Source organism: Vitis vinifera, chromosome 14, assembly GCF_030704535.1.
Source record: "Vitis vinifera cultivar Pinot Noir 40024 chromosome 14, ASM3070453v1".
In the NCBI taxonomy this organism is placed as follows: Eukaryota; Viridiplantae; Streptophyta; class Magnoliopsida; order Vitales; family Vitaceae; genus Vitis; species Vitis vinifera.
Window position 1 is genome coordinate 24,768,223 of NC_081818.1, and position 21,375 is coordinate 24,789,597.

The window sequence follows — 21,375 nt, forward strand, 5'->3', positions numbered from 1 at the left end:
TGGAAGGAGAGAAATAGTAGATCAATTGAAAATGAGGGACATTCTATTCAAGGATGGAAACACTCCTTTCTCTGTAATCTTGGTCTAAGTTGGTTTAGATTCCAGTCCTTTGTTTGTAGTAGATTTTTATTGTCCCTCTATTTTTTGGAGGCGTTTTTAGGCACTTACAGTGTACTTTTTGAATGCTTTCAGGTGCTCTGTTGGTGTTTCTTGTTTATAATATTCTCCTACTTTACTCATCAGGGGGAAAAAAAACTACAGTCCTTTTTTATTCTCTCTCTCTCTCTCTCTAATTTATTTTATTTTATTGGTTGACCATCATTTTTTTTTAATTAGAATTTCACTACTCCAGTCCATACAATTTGATCAGATTGTTTGGTTCGATGAATTTGTTTTGCTTTTTGTTTGCAGGTTGTCCAATATTGGGCTGAAAAAGGAGTTTCTGGATTTACAGTTTTTAAGTACCGCCTAAAGAGGCTTGAAGGGCAGCCAATTTTGACAACAAACCAGGTTTCTATATTAATTATGGGTTTTGAATGTCTTTTTTCTTAATTCTTGACCATTTACTTTCTGTGATTACAGCTCATTTTCCCCCTCTGAAAGCTACCTGTATTATGCTTTTAAATACCATGTAAAATTCTGAAGGCAATAAGAGCTAGTCACTGTAATAGGTACTAAAAACCTTGGGATATTGCATCTGGTTTATTGTAGTACAAAAGCTTAGTTGAATGCTTGAATATCTAACTTAATGTGTTGCAGGTCTTGAGTTATTGCAACTTAAATGTTTGAATGTGCTGACAACAAACAGTATAAGCTTGTTCTATGTAACGTGTTTCTGAGTCTACATATCTTCCTAGGATTATGAGTAACACCTAGGGGAGGAACCACATATTCCTCTTGTGGAAGATTTCCATTTAGAGATGCATTTTTAACATCCATTTTCCATAAACTCTACTAATGAATAAAGGCAGCTGCAATTAAGGTATGAATGGAGGTCATCTTTGCAACAAGACCAAAAGTCTCCTTACAGTCAATACCATATTTAGATGATGGATCATTGTAGTGAATTCTGTTTTACATAATGTACTAGAGCTTGTTTTTGGAATCATTAAAGTATTGCTTTCTGCTGGGACTGTATTTTTACTAATTGGTTGAAAATATGTTTCCCCTTTTTCTAATTTTTTTTGTTTTTAAGAGGAGCAAATTTCTTGCTGTGCAAATCAGAATGGACAACACCAATCTAATCATCTTCACAAAGTCTAATCCAAATAATTTTGGATAGGATGCTGAAAACTTAGTCCCATTGTTCCACTCTAAGAGAACATTTTTCATTTTTTGGACTACAATTTTCTTTTTCTTTTTTAGTTTTATTCTTGTTTAGCTTTTCTGATTTATCAAAATATGTTTTAGTGCTATAATGTAGTTTTCCAAATTCTTTGCAAATTTCTATTTTTAATTAAAACATGGATCCCTTCTCTTTGTTGTTTGTGATCTCATTATCCACTTATTGATAGATGATTTATATGTGATAATGTATTTTGTTGGACTAGTTGGTACTCTACCGATTTATGCTTTATACTTTTTGTTGTTTCTATTCAAACCATGTTTTCGGTCCTTTCTTCATTATAGCTGGCCTTGAGATAGTGAACCATTGTTGTTATGCATCAAGTAGTCATATTTTATTTCACTTTGATGACAGGTTCAATATGCCCGAGGACGTGTTCCTAACTCAATTTCAGAAATACGCGGGTATAAAGTTAATTGCTACTTAGCCAATGCTTTACTTCTTACTGTGATCTCATTGTCCTGTTTTGTTGGGTAAGGTTGGTTTGTGAAGACATTTCTGGAGGTCAAGAGGATATTCCTATTCCAGCCACCAATTTGGTTGATGATCCACCTTTTGCACCCACAGGCAAGTTTAACTATCTGATTTGGTGACTTAATGGTGGTTATTTTACAAGCAGCATACAATCGAAATAGAGTGATGTAGGACAATCCTAAGATGGTTGCTTACAATCAAATAGGTGGGCTAGAGTTTTTATTCCGTAAGGTTTAAGGAAAGGAACGAGGGATAAAGTTTATGGTAGAGAAAATAAAATAAAAAATATAGAGAAAGAAGATACAAAGAAGAAGAGATAACAACCTTAGAGTCTTACTAATATCTTCTAGGAATTTCACTTAGAAGAAAATCAATGGAGTCTCATCATTGAGAATTACAACACTTGAAAAAAAATTAATATTATTTAATCGCCATCAATCAATCAATATTGTGATTTGTGTCAATTAGCCTTATTTATAGGCTTGTATAAGAAATCTAAAGCCTACTAGGATTCTAATAACCCATTATAACTTTAATTCTAATTGTCTTATGATTTAATTTGCTAAGACTCTAATAAATATTAATCCCAATGTAATTCAAACTAAAACTAATGCCCATCCTCATCAATTCCCCCCACTTGAAAAACTTGACCTCAAGTTTTAGTGAATTTTGACAATCGATTGAAATTTTGAGCAATGCCTTACACCTTTTTTTTTTTTCTTTTTTTTGTGGACTCTTTGCTATGGTAAGATAGGATCTCAAGATCTCTTGAACTTCTGCAATTTCATACAAGTACCAAACTTGAAAGACTTTCCAATGTGGTGAAATGAATTGATAGTTGTCAAAATAATTATGTGTCATCGACAAGTTTGTGGCAAGTTCTATGTCGTGCATAAGAGGAAGTTTATTAGGTGATTCTATAGGCCACAAGTCAGAAAAATCAGGGATATTACGCACTTCTATTGGATATTCCTCATCATTCTCTTTAAATTCATCCATTTCTCGAATTAGAGTGAAAATAATTTTAGTTTCCATACTCTGTTTTTCAAATTGACACATAGTAAGCACCATTTTTGGTTGTGCCTCCTCTTGGCTTCTTAATTGGTGAGACTTTTTCATTGGATGAAGGATCTTCTTACGCCCATTTCTGGTTAGGGAGCTAGGTGGTGGACCCTAGCTAACAAATGTTTCTTTTGTCTTGTCAACGAGGAGTCTACTAATCACATTTTAATTCATTGCATGAAGACTAGGGTTTTGTGGGAGTTATTATTTGCTTTTTTTTTTTGTCTGACATGGGTTCTTCCATTCTCGATTAGAGAGACTCTCCTTGGTTGGTATGGGTCTTTTGTAGGCAAGAAAGGTAAAAAGACTTGGATGCTGGCTCCTTTATGCCTTTTTTGGGCGGTGTGGAAGAAAAGAAATGAGATAGCTTTCAACAATGAAGAGCTTTCAATTCATTGACGAATAATTCTTTTGTGCGTAGTTTTTGGTCTTGGACTAAGCTGTATATAGATGATGGACCTTTACTTTTAATCGATCTTTTTGATTGGTTGGGTTCTAGGTGAGGTTTTTTGTATTCCTTTTTATTTTTTGTTATTTTTGCCTTTTGGCCCTTGTTGTATACTTTTTGTATGCCTTGGGTTGGCCTTTGGGCTCCCTTTTTTCCTCATTTATAAATTATCTTCAACTTTTACCTATCCAAAAAAAAAAAAATCTTATGCCCATTGTGTATAAGAGTATATGTATTTTCATAGTCGTCATGTTGAACCCTTCTATAAAACAACTAAGGTTTTCCAAGCAAAATATGACTTATTTTTACTGGTAAGACCTCACACCATACAAACTCTTCGAAGTCCTTGCCAAAAAGAAATGTGACCAAACAACGAAAACTTATTGGAATTGTTGAGAGAGAGAGAGAGAGAGGAGAGAAAAACCTTATTCATATTCATTGTAATCTCTACTTACAATTGAGAGATATATATATACAAGGATAGGAGTCCTAACTACCATACATGTGACCTATATTAACAAGGAAAGATAGTATACTATACAATACATACATTATATTCAACACTCCCCCTCAAGCTGGAGCATATACGTCATATGCACTAAGCTTGTTACAAATATATTTAATCCTAGGACCTCTGAGAGATTTAGTGAAGATGTCTGCTAGTTGATCATTTGAATTGACAAAACTTGTAGCAACACATCCTGATGCGATCTTCTCTCTAATGAAATGACAGTCAACTTCAATATGCTTGGTCCTTTCATGAAAGACTGGATTGGATGCAATATGTAATGCGGCCTGGTTATCACAGATGAGTTTCATCTGTTCATCCTTTCCAAATCTCAACTCCTGAAGAAGATGTCTCAACCATATGAGTTCACATGTTGCCAAAGCCATAGCTCGATACTCGGCTTCAGCGCTAGATCTGGCCACTACATCTTGTTTCTTACTCTTCCAAGATATTAGATTACCTCCAATAAAAACACAGTACCCTGAAGTAGAACGTCTATCTGTGGGTGAGCCAACCCAATCTGCATCTGTGTAACCAACAACTTGAGTATGACCTCTGTTCTCGTACAATACACCTTGGCCTGGTGTACTTTTGATATATCGAAGGATACGGATTACGGCATCCCAATGGCTATCACATGGTGACTGTAGGAATTGACTAACAACACTCACAGGAAAAGAAATGTCTGGACGAGTAATGGTGAGATAGTTCAATTTACCTACGAACCGTCGATATCTCCCGGGGTCTCCTAAAGGCTCCCCCTGTCCTGGTACAAGTTTGACATTCGGATCCATAGGTGTGTCTACCGGTTTACAGTCTAACATACCGGTTTCTTCCAGGATGTCTAAAGCATACTTCCTTTGGGAAAGGACCACACCAGAACTGGATTGAGCTATCTCAATTCCCAAGAAATACTTGAGTTTCCCCAAGTCTTTGGTCTGAAAGTGGGTAAAAAGATGTTGCTTTAGTTTCTGAATACCATCCTGATCACTGCATGTAATGACGATGTCGTCCACATAAACAACCAGATAAATACACTGCCCCAAGGAGTTATGATGATAAAAAACTGAATGGTCTGCTGTACTGCGAAGCATGCCAAACTCTTGAACAACAGAACTAAAACGGCTAAACCATGCTCGAGGAGATTGTTTCAAGCCATATAGAGAGCGGCGTAACCTGCACACTAAACCAGACTCCCCCTGAGCAACAAAACCAGGAGGTTGCTCCATATAAACTTCCTCAGCAAGATCACCATGAAGGAAGGCATTTTTAATATCCAACTGATAAAGAGGCCAAGAACACATAGCAGCCATGGACAGAAGCAAGCGGACAGAAGCAATCTTGGCAACAGGGGAGAATGTGTCACCATAATCAGAACCATAAACTTGAGTATAGCCTTTAGCAACTAAGCAGGCCTTAAGGCGATCAACCTGACCATTAGGACCAACCTTAACTGCATAGACCCAACGACAACCAACTGTAGATTTACCAGAGGGTAAAACAACAAGATCCCAAGTGCCATTAGAGTGCAGAGCAGCCATTTCATCCACCATTGCCTGTCGCCAGCCTGGATGGGAAAGAGCTTCATGGGTGCTCTTTGGAAGAGAAACAGAGGATATAGCAGAAACAAAAGCAGAATAGGGTGAAGATAATCGATGATAACTCAAAAAATTGTAAATAGGATGAGGATTACGAGTAGAGCGAGTACCTTTCCGAACAGCAATGGGTAAGTCATTAGGAGAAGGCAGAGCCGGGGCAGGTGAAGCCGAAGGGATAGGAAGTGAGTCAGCAGGTGCCTCAGGAAAAGGGAGAGGAGCAACGACACGAGGGTGACGATGATAAACCTGAAGTGGTCGAGGGGGCATAGCATCAGGTGGGGAGACAATGGGAATGGGCAAGACTTCAGAAACAGGAAGAGACTCAAAAGTGGTGGAAAAGAATGGTGAGTCCTCAAAGAAGGTGACATCAGCGGAGATAAAGTACCGATGAGTCTCAAGGGAATAACAACGATAACCCTTCTGAAGTCTGGAATATCCCAAGAAGAGGCACTTCATGGCTTTGGCGGAAAGCTTGTCCTGTCCAGGAGTGAGAATATGAACAAAGCAAGTACAACCAAAGACACGAGGAGGAAGGAAATAAAGTGGTTGGTCAGGGAAAAGAAGGGAGTGAGGAATCTGATCGTGTAAGACAGAGGAGGGCATACGATTAATCAAATAACAAGCGGTAAGAACAGCGTCCCCCCAAAAACGAAAAGGAACATGATTATGGAGGAGGAGAGTACGAGCTGTCTCAACAAGATGTCGATTCTTGCGTTCAGCTACCCCATTTTGTTGAGGAGTATGAGCACAAGAAGACTGATGAAGAATCCCATGATGAGACATAAACGAAGTAAATTGGGCTGAAAAATATTCCCTGGCATTGTCACTGCGTAACACACGAATAGAAATATTGAACTGGGTTTGGATTTCAATATAAAATTTCTGGAAAATAGAGAATAACTCAGCTCGATTTTTCATTAAAAATAACCAAGTACATCGAGAATAGTCATCAATGAAAGTGACAAAATACTGAAATCCTAAAGTAGACGCAGTCCGTCAAGGACCCCAAACATCAGTGTGGACAAGCTCAAAAGGAGACTTTGCCCGATTATTCAAACGCTTTGGGAACGAGACACGAGTATGTTTCCCAAGCTGACATGACTCACACGGAAGTGACGACAAAGTGGAAAAACGAGGAACCATCTTCTGGAACTTGGAGAGACTAGGGTGGCCCAGACGATTGTGAATGAGGAGAGGAGCATCAGTGGAAATGCAAACTGCAGGAGATGAATCTGAGGTGAGGTGATAGAGGCCTTGAGACTCACGTCCTATGCCAATCGTCTTCCCCGTACTCCGGTCCTGCAAGGTCACAAATTTATCAGAAAAGGTAATAGAGCAATTAAGAGTATGAGTGATTTTGCTGATGGAAATAAGATTAAAAGGACATTCAGGAGTATAAAGGATAGAAGTGAGAGGTAGAGAAGGCAAAGGAAGGGCCAAACCAATACCTTTAGCCACAGTTTGAGGACCATTAGGTAAGGTAACAATAGGTAAATCAGAGGTAGTAGTAATAGAGGAGAAAAGATCCTTATTACCAGATAGGTGATCAGATGCTCCAGAATCTAGAATCCAGGGTCCAAGAGAAGATGTGTGGGTAAGGCAGGCAGAGGCATTACCAGGCTGGGCAATAGAGGCAATAGAAGCCTGAGATGTCTGAGATGCAGAGGAGCTCGGAGGCTGAGGCAGCGGAGAATCAGAGGACTGGGCCATATGGGCAGTGCGAGGAGGTCTTCCATGTAACTGATAGCAACGATCGCGAGTGTGGCCAAGTTTATTGCAATAGGTGCAATGAGGACGTTGGCCTCTACCTCGGGTACCACTGCGTCCTCCTCGAGAGGTAGTTTGAGAAACTAACACAGAAGAATCTGAAGCGCTATCAGATGGCAAAGTCTGAGTGGACGAGATACGGAGGAGGCGAGCAAACACATCATCCAAGGACGGAACTGATGAACTACCAAGAATCTGATCACGAATAGGCTCAAGATCCGGACGGAGGCCGATAAGAGCAAGGACCATGAAGAACTTGTCAAGCTGTGTTTGTTGAGCCCCAACATCAGGAGTAAGAGGCATCACAGTCAAGAACTGCTCCTTAAGAGAGGCAATCTGGCCAATATAAGTAGATAGATCCAAGTCCTGTTGGCTGAGATGGACAATAGCAGAAGCCACCTTATAAAGACGCTGGATATCATTCGTGTATAATCCTTTGGCTTGAGTCCAAAATTTAAAACAAGTTTTATAGGCCTGAAGATGAAGAAGAATTCGGGGATCAACCGATTGCCATAATACACTACACAACTGTGCATCTATCTTCCTCCACTGTACGCGGTCGACCTCAGGGATATCTGCCTCCTGTGTAATCAAGTGATCCTCATATCCTTGACCCATAAACCAAAGTTCAACAGAGGCAGACCAGGAAAGATAATTTTCACTCCCAACTAATTTCTCCGAAGTAATCATAGGAGATCCAGATATGACAGAGGAAAAAATGGAAACTTTAGTAGCCATATCCACTTATCTGGAGAATGAAGTATGTTTGGATCGAAGAGAGCCCTAATACGGCTTCAGATTGCAACGTGGCACCACCGAAAAAGGGAGACGGCCTCAGATCGCGGTGTGGTACCACCAGAAAGGGAGAAGAACACTTCCCAAGGCACGTGCAGGGATTGGAGTGGAGAAAAAGTGGTCGGAGCTTCACCGGAAAGACTGTTTGGAGGGCCGACGGAGACAAAAATCCCCAAAAGAGGTACGTGCAGGGCTCGGATGGGAGAACCAGGGAGGTGGGAAGGCTGATCGGCGTCAGGCGAAGCTGGAGGAGGAGGCGCGTCGCCGGAAAAGCTCTCACGCGCCCCCACGCGCCGGCGCGTGAGATTCAACCGCCGGCCGGAAAATTGCACGTGGCCGGCGCGTGGCTGCTCTTTTGGTGCTGGTGCCTTCACAAAAGTTGGAGATCTCCTCCAGGCGCTCCTTCTGGTATGGTCGGTGTCGGAAAAATAGGTCGCCGGAAAATTTCGCCGGAAAATTTGCCAGCGGTGAGTGGTTTCTAACGACGATCCGACTGACCGGAAAGTATTGGGAGATGGGGAAGGTGACCGGAAAGAAACACGGTCACCGGAAGGTTTCCCGGAGTTGATGACACGGAAAACAGGAAAGAATTAGGTTTTCTTCCTTGGCTCTGATACCATGTTGAGAGAGAGAGAGAGAAAGGAGAAAAACCTTATTCACATTCATTGTAATCTCTACTTACAATTGATAGATATATATATACAAGGCTAGGAGTCCTAACTACCATACATGTGACCTATATTAACAAGGAAAGATAGTATACTATACATACATTATATTCAACAGTTTTTAGCCAAGGATTCGATAAGATTGCAATATGCAGATTTGGTTTGCAAGCTTGAAAGGTTTTTTGGAGTCTTTATGTCTTTCTAAGCCTTTAGGGTGATGTTTTTGTATCGAGTTATGGGTTGTTGTTTCTCTTTTCTTTTTCTTGCCTTTTAGCTCTATTTTTATACTCTGTGTGTACTTTGTGCACCTTTTTCAACAGCTTTCAATATATTTGTTTAGTTTACCTATTAAAAAACATCAATCTCGGGTGCCATTTCCTTGTCTAATTGAAACACTGTATTGTGAATCTCCTCCTGTTGAAATGGGGTGATCCAACCATGCAACACTCTATGCTGAAATGGAAGACGAATCCAATCCTTTTAACCTTCTAAGAATCACCCAAAGTTTTGGAGTATAACTTTCCAAGAAAATGCACTATCTCCTCAGAGATGTTTCCAATGTTATCTAGAATTACCCCTTCTTCCCACACCAAAGACTTTATGAAGTTTCTGTTTTGCCTACCATTGGCTACCCTATGAAAAAACTTAGAGTTGCAATCCTCTTCTTTTATCCATTTGATTCTAGCCTTTTGCCTCCAATACACCTCTTCCTTTAACAAATTTTCTAGTTCCACTCTCCTTAAGGCCCTCATTGTTAAAAGTTTTGAAGTCAAATTCCTTACTGCTGACTATCATCAATGCTAACAATGTTTGTAAGAATGTTCTTTTTCTCTTTAAATCTTCGAAAGACACAATATTCCAATTTTTCAGCTTTGATTTGACAAATCGTATCTTCTTCATGAATTTATTATTCCCATCCTACAACTTGACACTCATTCCACCATAAACCAAAATTTTCGTTCAAAACTGGTTATAACAACCAAATGTTTTCAAACCTAAATGGGGTATAACACTCATTCCCCATTTAAATGGATTGGTGTCTAGGACAATTGGGCAATAATCAAAGGTCAATTTGGGAAGCACTTCTTAGAGGCTTTGAGGGAACCCTTGCTTCCACTTATTTGAATACAAAAATCCATCCAACCTCTTGCAAACAAGGAATTCTTGCATGTTTGACCATGTGAAAGATCCATTTCTAAGAGGATCCTTAAGTTAAAAATGATCCTTAAGGTTTTAGCCAATCAAAAGCAATGTCGCCAATCAAGTTAATTTAAAGTCTTTTTGCGGTCTATAAATTGTTAAAGAGTGCACCAATACAAAACACAGGCAACCAGTAAAAAGATGTCAAGTTTAGAAGAATTATGCATTGGTCAAGATTTTTAGAATTAGTCAAATCTGATCTGCAATGAAGCTTTGCTAACATCAAGGAAAAAGAATATTCTTCTAAGCATGAAAAGGTACAATATTGGGATCATACTAAGATTATGACAATGCTGTTCAAGTTTCTTCCAAATTAATATTATCTATTGTAAACTTGTAAAGGATAGTAAAGGAGCCCCTAGTGAGAGATAGCTGCTAACAAACTAAACCAAACTTTGTATTTGGATATTTAGGCTTCACTAGGTTTAAGAAAGTGCAAGTCTCTTATTCCAAGGGATGAACAATAGGCATCTATAGCTTGTTGTCTCTTAAGGGCTTTGATATAACGATCCCTGAATGTTGACTCACTATACATGGTTTTGAGAAAATAAACCAAAGGACTTTCTCGAAAGTTGTGGGAGCATGGGAAAGAAAGAAAGAAAAAGTTGATTGTTTTGTCTTTTGAAATAATTTGCATCAATTATGCTAACATCTTGAAAGACACAAATTTGGAAAATGAAACTATGTTAGCGTTGATGCCCTTGTGTAATGGGCCAATCATCTTCTTTTACAGGCTTATCAGATTAAGCTTGGACCGGGTTTGGGCCCTGCTCATTAAGAAAACGGCCTTGATACTTGTACTCAAGCTTGGGTCAGAGATTTCATCAATAAGATCAAACAAGTGTCTTTACAAGCGGAGTGGAGCTGCTCATTTTTAGCTTTCTTCTCTACACCTTTCGAAGAAATTGAGAATCACTCTAATATTCATTCAATTGTATTGTTTACATAATCGGGTTCCTATTTAACATTTACACAAAGAGCAAAAAATGGAAAAAAAAATACAAATATGGAAAAAATAAAATCACACAAATCACCCACAATTGGGGCCTCAATCTTTCCCTCAATATCCTACAAATCACTATTCAAATTATACCGGATTTCCACACTCCCCCTCAAGTTGGATCATAGATATTAATCATGTTCAACTTGCAAATAAAATCTTCAAAGCTTGATTTCTGTAACCTCTTGGTGAATATATCTGCCAATTGTTCCCTTGTAGGGATATGAGTCATTCAAATAGTTCCCTTCTCAATGTTCTCCTTTATAAAGTGTTTATCCACTTCTATATGTTTGGTCTTGTCGTGTTGAACAGGATTATGAGAAATACTAATGGCAGCTTTGTTGTCACAATAGAGTTTAATGGGAAGCTCTACTGTAATGTGTGGTTCTTCCAACAGTTTCTGCAACCATAGTCCTTCACACATACTTTGTGCAACTGCTCTGAATTCAGCCTTGGCACTGCTTCTGGCTACTACACTCTGCTTCTTATTTCTTCATGTTACTAGATTCCCCCAGACATAGGTATAGTAGCCTGTAGTAGACCTTCTGTCATTTGTTGATCCCACCCAATCTGCATCTGTATAGATCTCTACCTTTTTACTGTCACTCTTCTTAAAGAATAGTCCTCTCCCTGGAGAACCCTTTAGGTATCTGAGGATCTTATACATTGCTTCCAGATGACTTTCCTTTGGTGAATGCATGTATTGGCTAACCACGCTTACGGCGAAAGCAATGTCTGGTCTAGTGTGAGAAAGGTAGATTAGTCTACCTACTAGTTACTGATATCTCTCTCTATCCACGGGTTTTTTGTCGCTTTCCGTCATTTTTCTTGCCTTGATAGGGGTATCGCTTGGCTTGCATCCCAACATGCCAATCTCAGTCAACAAGTCAAGTACATACTTTCTTTGGGAAATACTAATTCCCTTCCTTGATCTAGCGACCTCCATTCCTAGGAAATACCGCATTTGACCTAGATCTTTTACCTCAAATTCTGTGGCTAAGACCTTCATCCTCTCCACTTCTCCTGTGTCATCTCCAGTGAGAATGGTGTTATCGATATACACGATTACGATGGTCATCCTTCCATCGTTGAACCGCTTGAAGAACATAGTATGATCCGACTGTCCCTATTGGTATACTTAGTTCTTAATCACCTTTGCAAATCTATCAAACCATGCTCTCGGTGATTGCTTGAGACCATACATAGATTTCTTCAATTTGTATACCCCAGTTTCTTCTTCTTCCTTACAGAACTCTGGTGGTAGTATCATAAACACTTTTTCTTCCAGCTCATCATTCAGAAAGGCATTCTTGATATCAAACTGATGGAGTGGCTAGTCGAGGTTTGCTGCCAAGGATAAAAGAACTCGTATAGTGTTCAGCTTTGCCACTGGTGCAAATGTGTCGGTATAGTCGATGTCGTAGGTCTGAGTGAACCCCTTTGCAACCAGGCGGGCTTTGTATCGTTCTACTGTGCCATCCGCCTTATATTTCACTGTGAATACCCATTTACAGCCAACTAGTTTCTTCCCTCTGGGCAAATTCATCACTTCCAAGTCCCATTTTTTTCCAATGCCCTTATTTCTTCCATCACTGCCTCTTTCCATTCTGGAATCTCCAAGGCTTTTTAAATGTTTTTAGGAATCTGTCTATAAAGGTTAGTTGTAAAAGCACGACACTTTGCAGAAAGAGCATTATAAGACACAAATTTCGAGATGAGATGGAGAGTACATGAACAAGGTTGTTTCCTAGGAGCAATGGGTAAGTCATCTGTTACCTGATCAGGATTGGAGCCAGACTCCCGAGGGGTTGGAACTATCACTGGTTCTGACTCTTTTAGTGCTTCGGAGATCAGTGTCTCATCGGACTTCGATTTTGGCCTCCTTGAGTAGACGAGTGTTTCCCTATTTGTCTGTTATTTTGTATCTCCCCCTGAGTTTAAGTGTCCTTCTGTATTAGGCGAAGAGGTAGATATAAGGCACAGAGTGGATTTGAACATAGCAACATCGAGGTAGTCTAAGGTTAAGGGTGGTCTAGTTTCACTCACAGACTCCCCCTGAAGCGAGTAGTAGGGAGTATGCTCAAAAAATGTGACATCTAGGCTAGCATATAGCTTCTGTGAAATTGGGTCATAGCATTTGTAGCCCCCTTTTGTGTGAAAGAGTAGCCAAGAAAGACACATTTAAGCGCTCTGGGATCAAATTTGTTCCGCTTAGGTCCGTGAGTGTGGACAAACACAATGGACCCAAAGTCACGAAGTGGAAGATGTGCATCGAGTCTAGAATGAGGAAAAAACTCGTGGAATTTCTAGAGGGGTGTGACAAAAGATAGAACCTGACTAGGCATTCGGTTAAAAAGGCATGTGACTATCAAAATGGAGTCACCCTAAAATTGTGAGGGCATGTGAGAGGTAAACAGGAAAGCACGAGCAACTTTAAGAATATGTCTATTTTTCCGTTCTGCAACCCCATTTTGCTAAGGGGTGTCAATGCAAGAACTTTGATACATAATACCATTTTCTTGTAGATAAGTGCTCAAGGAGTGATTGAAATACTTAGTACCATTATCAGTACGAAGAATTTGAATTTTGGTGTGAAACTGAGTTTGTATCATAGAGTGAAAGTTCATGAAGACTGATCGAACCTCATTTTTATCAGTCAACAAATATACCCAACACAAGCGAATGTGATCATCCATAAAAGTAATAAACCATTTTTTTATGGGTCCTATTAGGGGTACGTGAGGGCCCCCATAGATCACTATGTATTAGAGTAAATGGTATGGATGGTCTATACTTAGATTTAGGAAAAGACGCTTGATGGTGTTTGGCAAGTTCACACACTTTACACTGAAAATCCCATGAAGCTTTATTTGAACATAGTGAAGGAAATAAATGTTTTAAGTACTAAAAACTAGGATGACCCATCCTTTTATGCCATAACAAAAGTTCATTGTCCTTAGGATGAGATGCAGAATTACAAACAGGAGGAGGACACTATCCACGTACATTAGTTTTGTCGAAGTAATATAGACCCTCACGTTCCTTAATAGTGCCAATCGTCTTCCCCAATGATAGGTCCTGAAAAACAAAATGAGATGGTAGGAATTTAGCTGAGCAATTAGACTTTTTGGTTAATTGGCTAATAGACAACAAATTGCAAGATAAATTAGGTACATGTAGGACAAGGTTGAGAGTAATAGACTCAGAAATACGAATACTCCCTTTGCCAGCAACTGGGGATAAAGTACCGTCTGCAATTTTTACTTTTAAATTACCGCACAGGGAAAGTATGTAGAAAATAAATGTTGAGTATCAGTCATATGATCAGATGCACCAGAGTCGATAATCCAAGGAGTAATATGAGACATGGTGCTAAGTGCTGTCAGAAAGGTATCTTTTTGGGCCAAAGAACCAGAGGACAGAGTAGTAGAAGACTGACTAGAGGCTTGGAAATTAGAAAAAAACTCATATAATTTCGCAAGCTGGTCGGAATTAAACCCTACACTAGAAGTTGACTGACGAATTTCTGTGGGTGTTTTGTCTGCCTGGGCTTCGGTGGAGGCCTGATGAGTATAGGCTTTATTGGGTTGTCTGGGCTTCCAATCCGTAGGCTTGCCATGTAAAGTCCAGCAAGTGTATTTAGTGTGGCCCAGTTTCTTACAATGCTCACAATAAGTCCTCTTGGACTGTCTTAGGCCTGATTTAGATTGAGGCTCACTAGATCCAACATGAGGCCCACAGGTTAAAAGGGCTGAAGCCTCGGGCCCAGATGAGAGATGTTCCCTCAGCATCACTTTCCTTCTGCTTTCCTCTTATCGCACCTCAAAGAAAACCTCTCGGATGAAGGGCAACAACCGGCGACTGAGAACCCTGCTCCTGACGTCGTCAAGCTCACGGTTTAGTCCCGCTAGGAACTCGAAGACCCTCTTGTTCTCTATCTTCTTCTTCAAGCTCACATTGTCACCCGTGCACTCCCATTCCTCTTCGCAGATGAGATCAAGATCTTGTCACAAACCTAGCATCTTGGTGTAGTATTCCGTGACTTCCCGATCTCCTTGCTTCATCTGCCAGAGCCGAGTCTTGAGTTCAAAGATTTGGGAAGCATTCTCGACATCGGAATATGTTTCCTGTATCGCATCCCACACATCCTTTACCGTCGGGAGGAACATATAAGTTTTTCCAATGGCTAGCTTCATGGAGTTAATCAAGCATGAGGTGATGAAGGAGCTTGCAGACCACCATTTCTGGGATGTTGCTACATCGGTCGGAGGTGGTCACTGAGTCTCACCAGTAAAAAGCCTTAACTTTCCCTTTCCGTCAATAACAAGCTTGATTGCTTGCGCCCACTCTCTGTAATTCTTATTGTTCAATTTTTCAACGGTAAGATGGAGTGGGGAGTTGTCGAATACACCGACGGGGCCCATTGAGGAGTGTATCTCCGACTTTCTTTCATGGATTGCCAATTGACTGGACTCATGGTTGTCTCCTATTTGGACAGCCATGGATTGATTAGGGTTTTAGAGCAAACACTGCTCTGATACCATGAAGAAATTGAGAATCACTCTAATATTCATTCAATTGTATTGTTTACATAATCGGGTCCTTATTTAACATTTACACAGAGAGCAAAAAATGAAAAAAATACAAATATGGAAAAAACAAAATCACACAAATCACCCACAATTGAGGCCTCAATATCCTACAAATCACCATTCAAATTATACCGGATTTCCACACCTTTAGTTTGAGTAGCTAAATGCATTTGCATATACATTACCTCTTTTCCTCTACAAGTTGATTAGACTCTTCTTTTGGTACTCTTTTTAAATTTTTATGTTTTCTTTTTACCTTATCTGCTCACTTGTTATTCCTTACTACCTCAAAAACTGGGGAATTTGCATTTTATTCCCAACCTCTGTCAAGTTATCAAACTTCTTCTTTTGTGGCGAGGAGTTCTGTTTTCCAACATCCATGACCTAATCCTTACTCGCGTTGGTAGCCACTGAGGGCCTGTATCAGGTAGCAAGAGGTTGGGATGGGATGTGGATTTTCCAGTATGTCATCTATGATCTATCATAGCAAAAAAAAAAAAAAAAAGAGGAATCTTTACATCCTTTCAAGCACATTTGTTGTCATTTAGCCGCTTGCACTATTGTTGGTCTTTCTTGTTTCCTTTTTCATTTGTTCAATGTGCATCACTGAAGTTATTGTGTTTATTTAATGTTATTTTCTCCTCAAATCATCTCCTTTCAATTCAAAGTTGAATGCAGGTATCTCTATTTAGTCAACTGGTATGATTGGAACTTCCCTATATTTCTAATGTTTCAGGTTTTACATATTGCAATTCGATTAAAGTTTCCAAAAGTGTAAAGCTCCCCTCAAATGCCATTGGATGCAATTGCAAAGGAACTTGTACAGATCCCAGAACTTGTTCTTGTGCTATGCTTAATGGGTCAGACTTTCCATATGTGCATCGTGATGGTGGCAGGTGAGGAACATATATTATCAAAATTCCAAAACAATATTTGTTGTAATACATTTTGTACTGAGAATTTTCTTAAGCAAGAAGAATTCCTATTCACTGGTTCATATGTTTTATTAGGTTTCTCAGTGTAATAAGATGCAAGTAAAAGTGTTCTGGACAGATTTGAGGTCTTCGACTTGGTGACTTCCAAAAAACTTGAGTCCTAGTGTTCAAAGTAGATAAAAGATCTTTCAAAAGACAAAAGGCAAAAACAGATGTCTTTTTTGACATTAGTATATACAGAGTACAATTGTGAGATTGAACCAGTGCTGATAATTTGTTGGCATTGGACCTTACTAGATTTCATGTTAAGTTCAAACTTCCCTTACCTTTTTGTAATTGAGTTCAGAAACCCAAGCCCAATTTATTTGATAGGGGTTGTAACACAAAACAAACTGGCCTATCTTTCTTATATATAACAATAAGAAAATGTTGAAATAATATTAGTCATGTAATTAAATTAAATAATTCAAAGCATTAGTCATATTTAAAAATTAGATGGTAATTAACATGTCATTTGAATACACTTCTTGTTTTCTATTTTTAATAACAGAAAATGATAGTAACTTTTATATAAAATATAAGATGGAAATTTTCCATTATTGCTCACTAATAATAGTGGAAGCAATGGTGCAGAGTCAAAAAAGGATTCTTTGAGACTTATCTTAAAAATTAATGGTTTTCAAAAGCTGTTTAAAAGAAAGTTGAGATATTAAGAAAAATTATTATCTTAAATTTTTGAGGTTATTGTTAAATACATAAGATAAGCACATGCTTTTTATATACAGGTTACTATATTTTATATAGAAATTATTACTATTAATGATTTTTAAAAACAAGAAGCAGAAAGTGTATCCAAACATGTACTAAGTTAGCAATTGGTTTGGATTCTGTAATTTATATTCATGGATTTGTTTCAATACACTTCTCCAAAAAAGACCTAGTTTAGTATTTTAAGAGGAGAGAAATGGCTTTACCATAGTTCAGTGTTCAACTATTTATGAATGGCAAAAGAAAACATAGAAGTAAAAAGAGTCTTAATAAAAGAAATGAGTTGCAACCCAAGTACCCAGGAAGCATACAAGGAATGCCAAAGAGTGAAAATTAAAAAGAGAAGGAAAGAGAAAGCAATGGGTTACAACACCAAGCTCAGGACTTGTCTTGTCAAAGAAATCCAAGGGTTCAATATTGTCATTTCTGGTAAAAAGCAGTTTTAGTAAAGTGTCCCTTTCCACCCCACAAATAATTTAAATTCTAGAGTTTCCAAAATAATGCACTATGACATTGGTTTCAAAACTTCAGATTACCATCTAAGTACCCTATATTTACATAAATAACAAATTGATGTTGGGTAAACCTGTCAACTGTATATTCAGGCTGTTCTGCTCACTATTAAATCTCATGACTTGACTAAAGTCTTGGTTTTGAAGAGGCTGTATATTGCTGCCTATAATCAATAATTTGGATAAGGAACTGCAAACAATGTTATGGCAATAAGAGCAAAAAAAGGAAAATCAACAAAAATAATGATAATAATATCAATATACTTACTATTTTGCTGACTGAGCTATTTTATTGATATAGTGCTTGTTCTAGTGGCTAATTTTATTTGGTTTTCTTTTGTGAAGTGACACTCTTGCCTTTTCTGCTTTTTTTTCCAGATTAATTGAAGCCAAGGATGTTGTGTTTGAATGTGGTCCAAAATGTGGCTGTGGACCTGGTTGTCTTAATCGGACATCTCAGAGGGGGCTAAAATATCGGCTTGAGGTTGTGTAACTATAGCTGATTGATTATCTGCAATGCTCCTGTCTGGCACTGATTGTTGGTGTATTTTGTCTGGTATTTTTTTTAACTTTGATATGATCCTGGTGGATGTCAACAGGTCTTCCGCACTCCAAAGAAAGGGTGGGCTGTAAGATCTTGGGATTATATTCCTTCAGGAGCACCAATTTGTGAATATAAAGGAATACTTATGAGGACAGATGAATTAGATAATGTTTCTGATAATAATTATATTTTTGACATTGATTGCTTGCAAACAATGAGAGGGCTCGATGGAAGAGAGGTATTGTAACAATTATTCTACTAATTTTTGTATGATACAACTTTTTATCTTTTTCCATTTCCCATGTCAATTAATCACTAATTTAGTGTAAAATTGTAAATTATTTGATGCAGATGGTTTTTTCTTCATGTCATGTTATATGTTCAGTTACATTTCTATTCAACAAAAGTTTGCTAAGCCTTTGAATAGAGGTTGTGAATCTTGTGTATCAAGGGCTCCAGTATTATATGGGTCATCTCTCCCTTGCCAATATGGTCACTTGTAATTTCTTGCTGCTGGGTGTTTTGATGAAGTTCTGAAATCATGAAAGTGATACACAAAGGTTTTCTCTAGATGTAAAACAGATTATAACTTTGTCCAGATTGACCTAGTTTGCCTATTTTCAACCAAAAAGTTGCATTAGATGCCTGCTTATTAATTATTGAATGCTTATATTCTATGTTGTTCAGCCTTTTTTCCCCTTAATGCTATGCACCTTGTTCCCTGTGAAACTAATAATCCTGCGAAGAATTGTGTGATTGCTCATGGACAGCAATCTTGGGAATGCCTCTGGATGCATTTATTATTGTGAATCTGCTCTGGGCCTAAGGTGCAGACCAGAAACCTTATTTTGTTTGGTTTATGGATCTTGTGGTAATGGAACTTAGACTTGGGGAATTTTAGTGTGGATCACAATATAACTCAAAGTGGGTGGATATTCTTAATGTTATGAAGCTTATGATGTACTTGTGAAATGATTGATTGATGTAGGAACTCACTAAGAAATATAGTGTCAGGGATGCAATATTAATTGTTATTAGGCATTTGTACTTTGTGAGCACGTGCTGATCATCAGTAGAGTTGGTTCTTTTCTGTTCCTTGCTTTTAAGACTACCATGATAGATATTTTTGAGATTCATGATAGCACATCTGTGAAACAAGTGAATATTGTCAGTCTTAGTTGTTTACTTATATTTTTCACTAAATAGGGTTCTTCCTTATGGTCCTTTTTCCCCTAACAGAGGCGATTTCGAGATGTATCCATGCCTACAAGTACTGATGATCAGAAATCTGAAAGTGTGCCAGAGTTCTGCATTGACGCTGGTTCCACTGGAAATGTTGCAAGGTTCATTAATCACAGTTGTGAACCCAATCTCTTTGTTCAGTGTGTTTTGAGTTCACACCATGATGCCAAGCTTGCTCGAGTAATGCTATTTGCTGCAGACAACATACCTCCTTTGCAGGTTATTCACTACTCCCTCTCTGAACTAACTACTAATTTATTAGAGAAGCTTATTTCTGAAGAAAGAGAATGGAGTGCCATAAGCAGTTGTATATGCATTGCACACATGCATGTGCACATACACATGTATAACTGTTTATATTTTGAGAAGAAAATGTTCATGCCTGCTGCTTGAGAGATGCTTGTTGCACTATGATGAAGTATGCTTGTGGACTGGTGATAGTTGAGCCTCATAGTAGAGAGTGAAGTAATATGAGATTGGTCTATATACTCTGGTTTGTTCAGCATGCTAGGGTTCTTTGTTCTGGAGCTTCTAGGCCCATCTATTCAGGTCAATGTATCATCCAGGAAAGATAAATCAGGAGGTTCTTTTTTGATGATGGATCATGTTTGTCCTGTCCCTTGCATAAGCACAAAAGTTGATTATACGTGTTTGTCACATTTTTTCTCCCAAAATATTTGTTTACTTAATGTGAAATTTTATTGCCAAAATTTTTGTTGTCACTAACTATATTTCTTGCTTATAGGAGCTTACATACGACTATGGTTACACCCTTGACAGTGTCATGGGTCCTGATGGCAAGATAAAACAGATGCTATGCTTCTGTGGTGCAGCAGATTGCCGGAAACGCCTACTCTAGGGTATGAATTTTCTGATGTGTTGTCGATTCTGCTAAATGATATCCCGATCACTGTATATGCCAAGCAAACACTGGGCCTTTTTCTTTTTTTTTTTCTTCTTTTTTTTGTGAATTGGAGAGGTGGGAAGTTATTCATACAAGTTGGTTGTTGTATTTTCCCTCAACTTTTTGTACAATCATTAACTGTTGCAGTCTTCTGGATCCTGCTGCTCCCTTTCTAGGGTGTTCTGATACTAATCCTATATTTCAAAGAAATGAGAAAAATGATAGCCTTTTTTTTTTTTTCTTAAATTCAGGGAAATCACGCATTATTACCGGCTTGAAATCTGTTATTAACAAGTAATCTGATTGCTGTTGAGATCTATATACATCCTGTTTTCTTTAGTAATTAGTCTATTAGTATTCTGTTGTGTCCTCTTCTAGGCATGTGAATTTGCCCTGTTTTGCTTGCAATCTAAGCTGAAGTAGGAAACATGCTGCTGAAGCATCCTTGCAGAGTGATTCCCCTGCATTTGCTGTTGGCAGGAAGGAAACTGTTTCCACTTCCAAAGAAACCGATAGAACCAATGACCATTCTCTTCAATATATTTTAGTTGTACTTGTACCTTTTGAGTTTGAAAGTGTGTTATCAAATGCAATCACAATTACAAACCAAATGAAAATAACGCCTCCGGACATTGCTTTCATAATATAACTGGGGTCACATGTAAAATCATGTCTTCACACTGCTATTAACAGTACCCATTGTTTCTGTTTTCCTGGCATATTTATTTCAACCCATCAACTTCTGAGATGTGACGTAGCAAACCCCACCCGCCCCCCCCATATATATGTGTAAACTCTTGAAGCATTTGCTCCTAGCTACATTTAATCTGAATTATTCTCTAGAATTCATTTTCTATGCTTAACTTGAATCATTTGATAAATCCATGTTTCATGATTTGGAGCAAATCAGGTGCGTTTATTTTCTCGCCTTTATATTTCTGTCATGTTAAATTCTCCAAAGAAATCATTTATATGATAACAGATGGTATCAACGTGGGCAGAGATATTACCGA

The 21,375-nt window shown here is 38.4% G+C and overlaps 1 protein-coding gene across 2 annotated transcripts in view; it reads left to right on the top strand.

The window, feature by feature from the left end:
* Positions 1–20,608, top strand: part of LOC100265173 (histone-lysine N-methyltransferase, H3 lysine-9 specific SUVH4) — a 45,277-nt gene extending 24,669 nt beyond the window's left edge. For both annotated transcript variants that reach the window (XM_010662376.3, XM_019225076.2), the window contains exons 8-15: positions 412–510; positions 1,700–1,749; positions 1,824–1,912; positions 16,194–16,353; positions 18,051–18,156; positions 18,272–18,454; positions 19,456–19,677; positions 20,204–20,608. In XM_010662376.3, the coding sequence (XP_010660678.1) occupies positions 412–510; positions 1,700–1,749; positions 1,824–1,912; positions 16,194–16,353; positions 18,051–18,156; positions 18,272–18,454; positions 19,456–19,677; positions 20,204–20,317 (1,023 nt within the window). In that variant the 3' untranslated portion in view covers positions 20,318–20,608. The remainder of the gene's footprint in view (positions 1–411; positions 511–1,699; positions 1,750–1,823; positions 1,913–16,193; positions 16,354–18,050; positions 18,157–18,271; positions 18,455–19,455; positions 19,678–20,203) is intronic.
* The last annotated feature ends 767 nt before the right edge of the window (positions 20,609–21,375 follow it).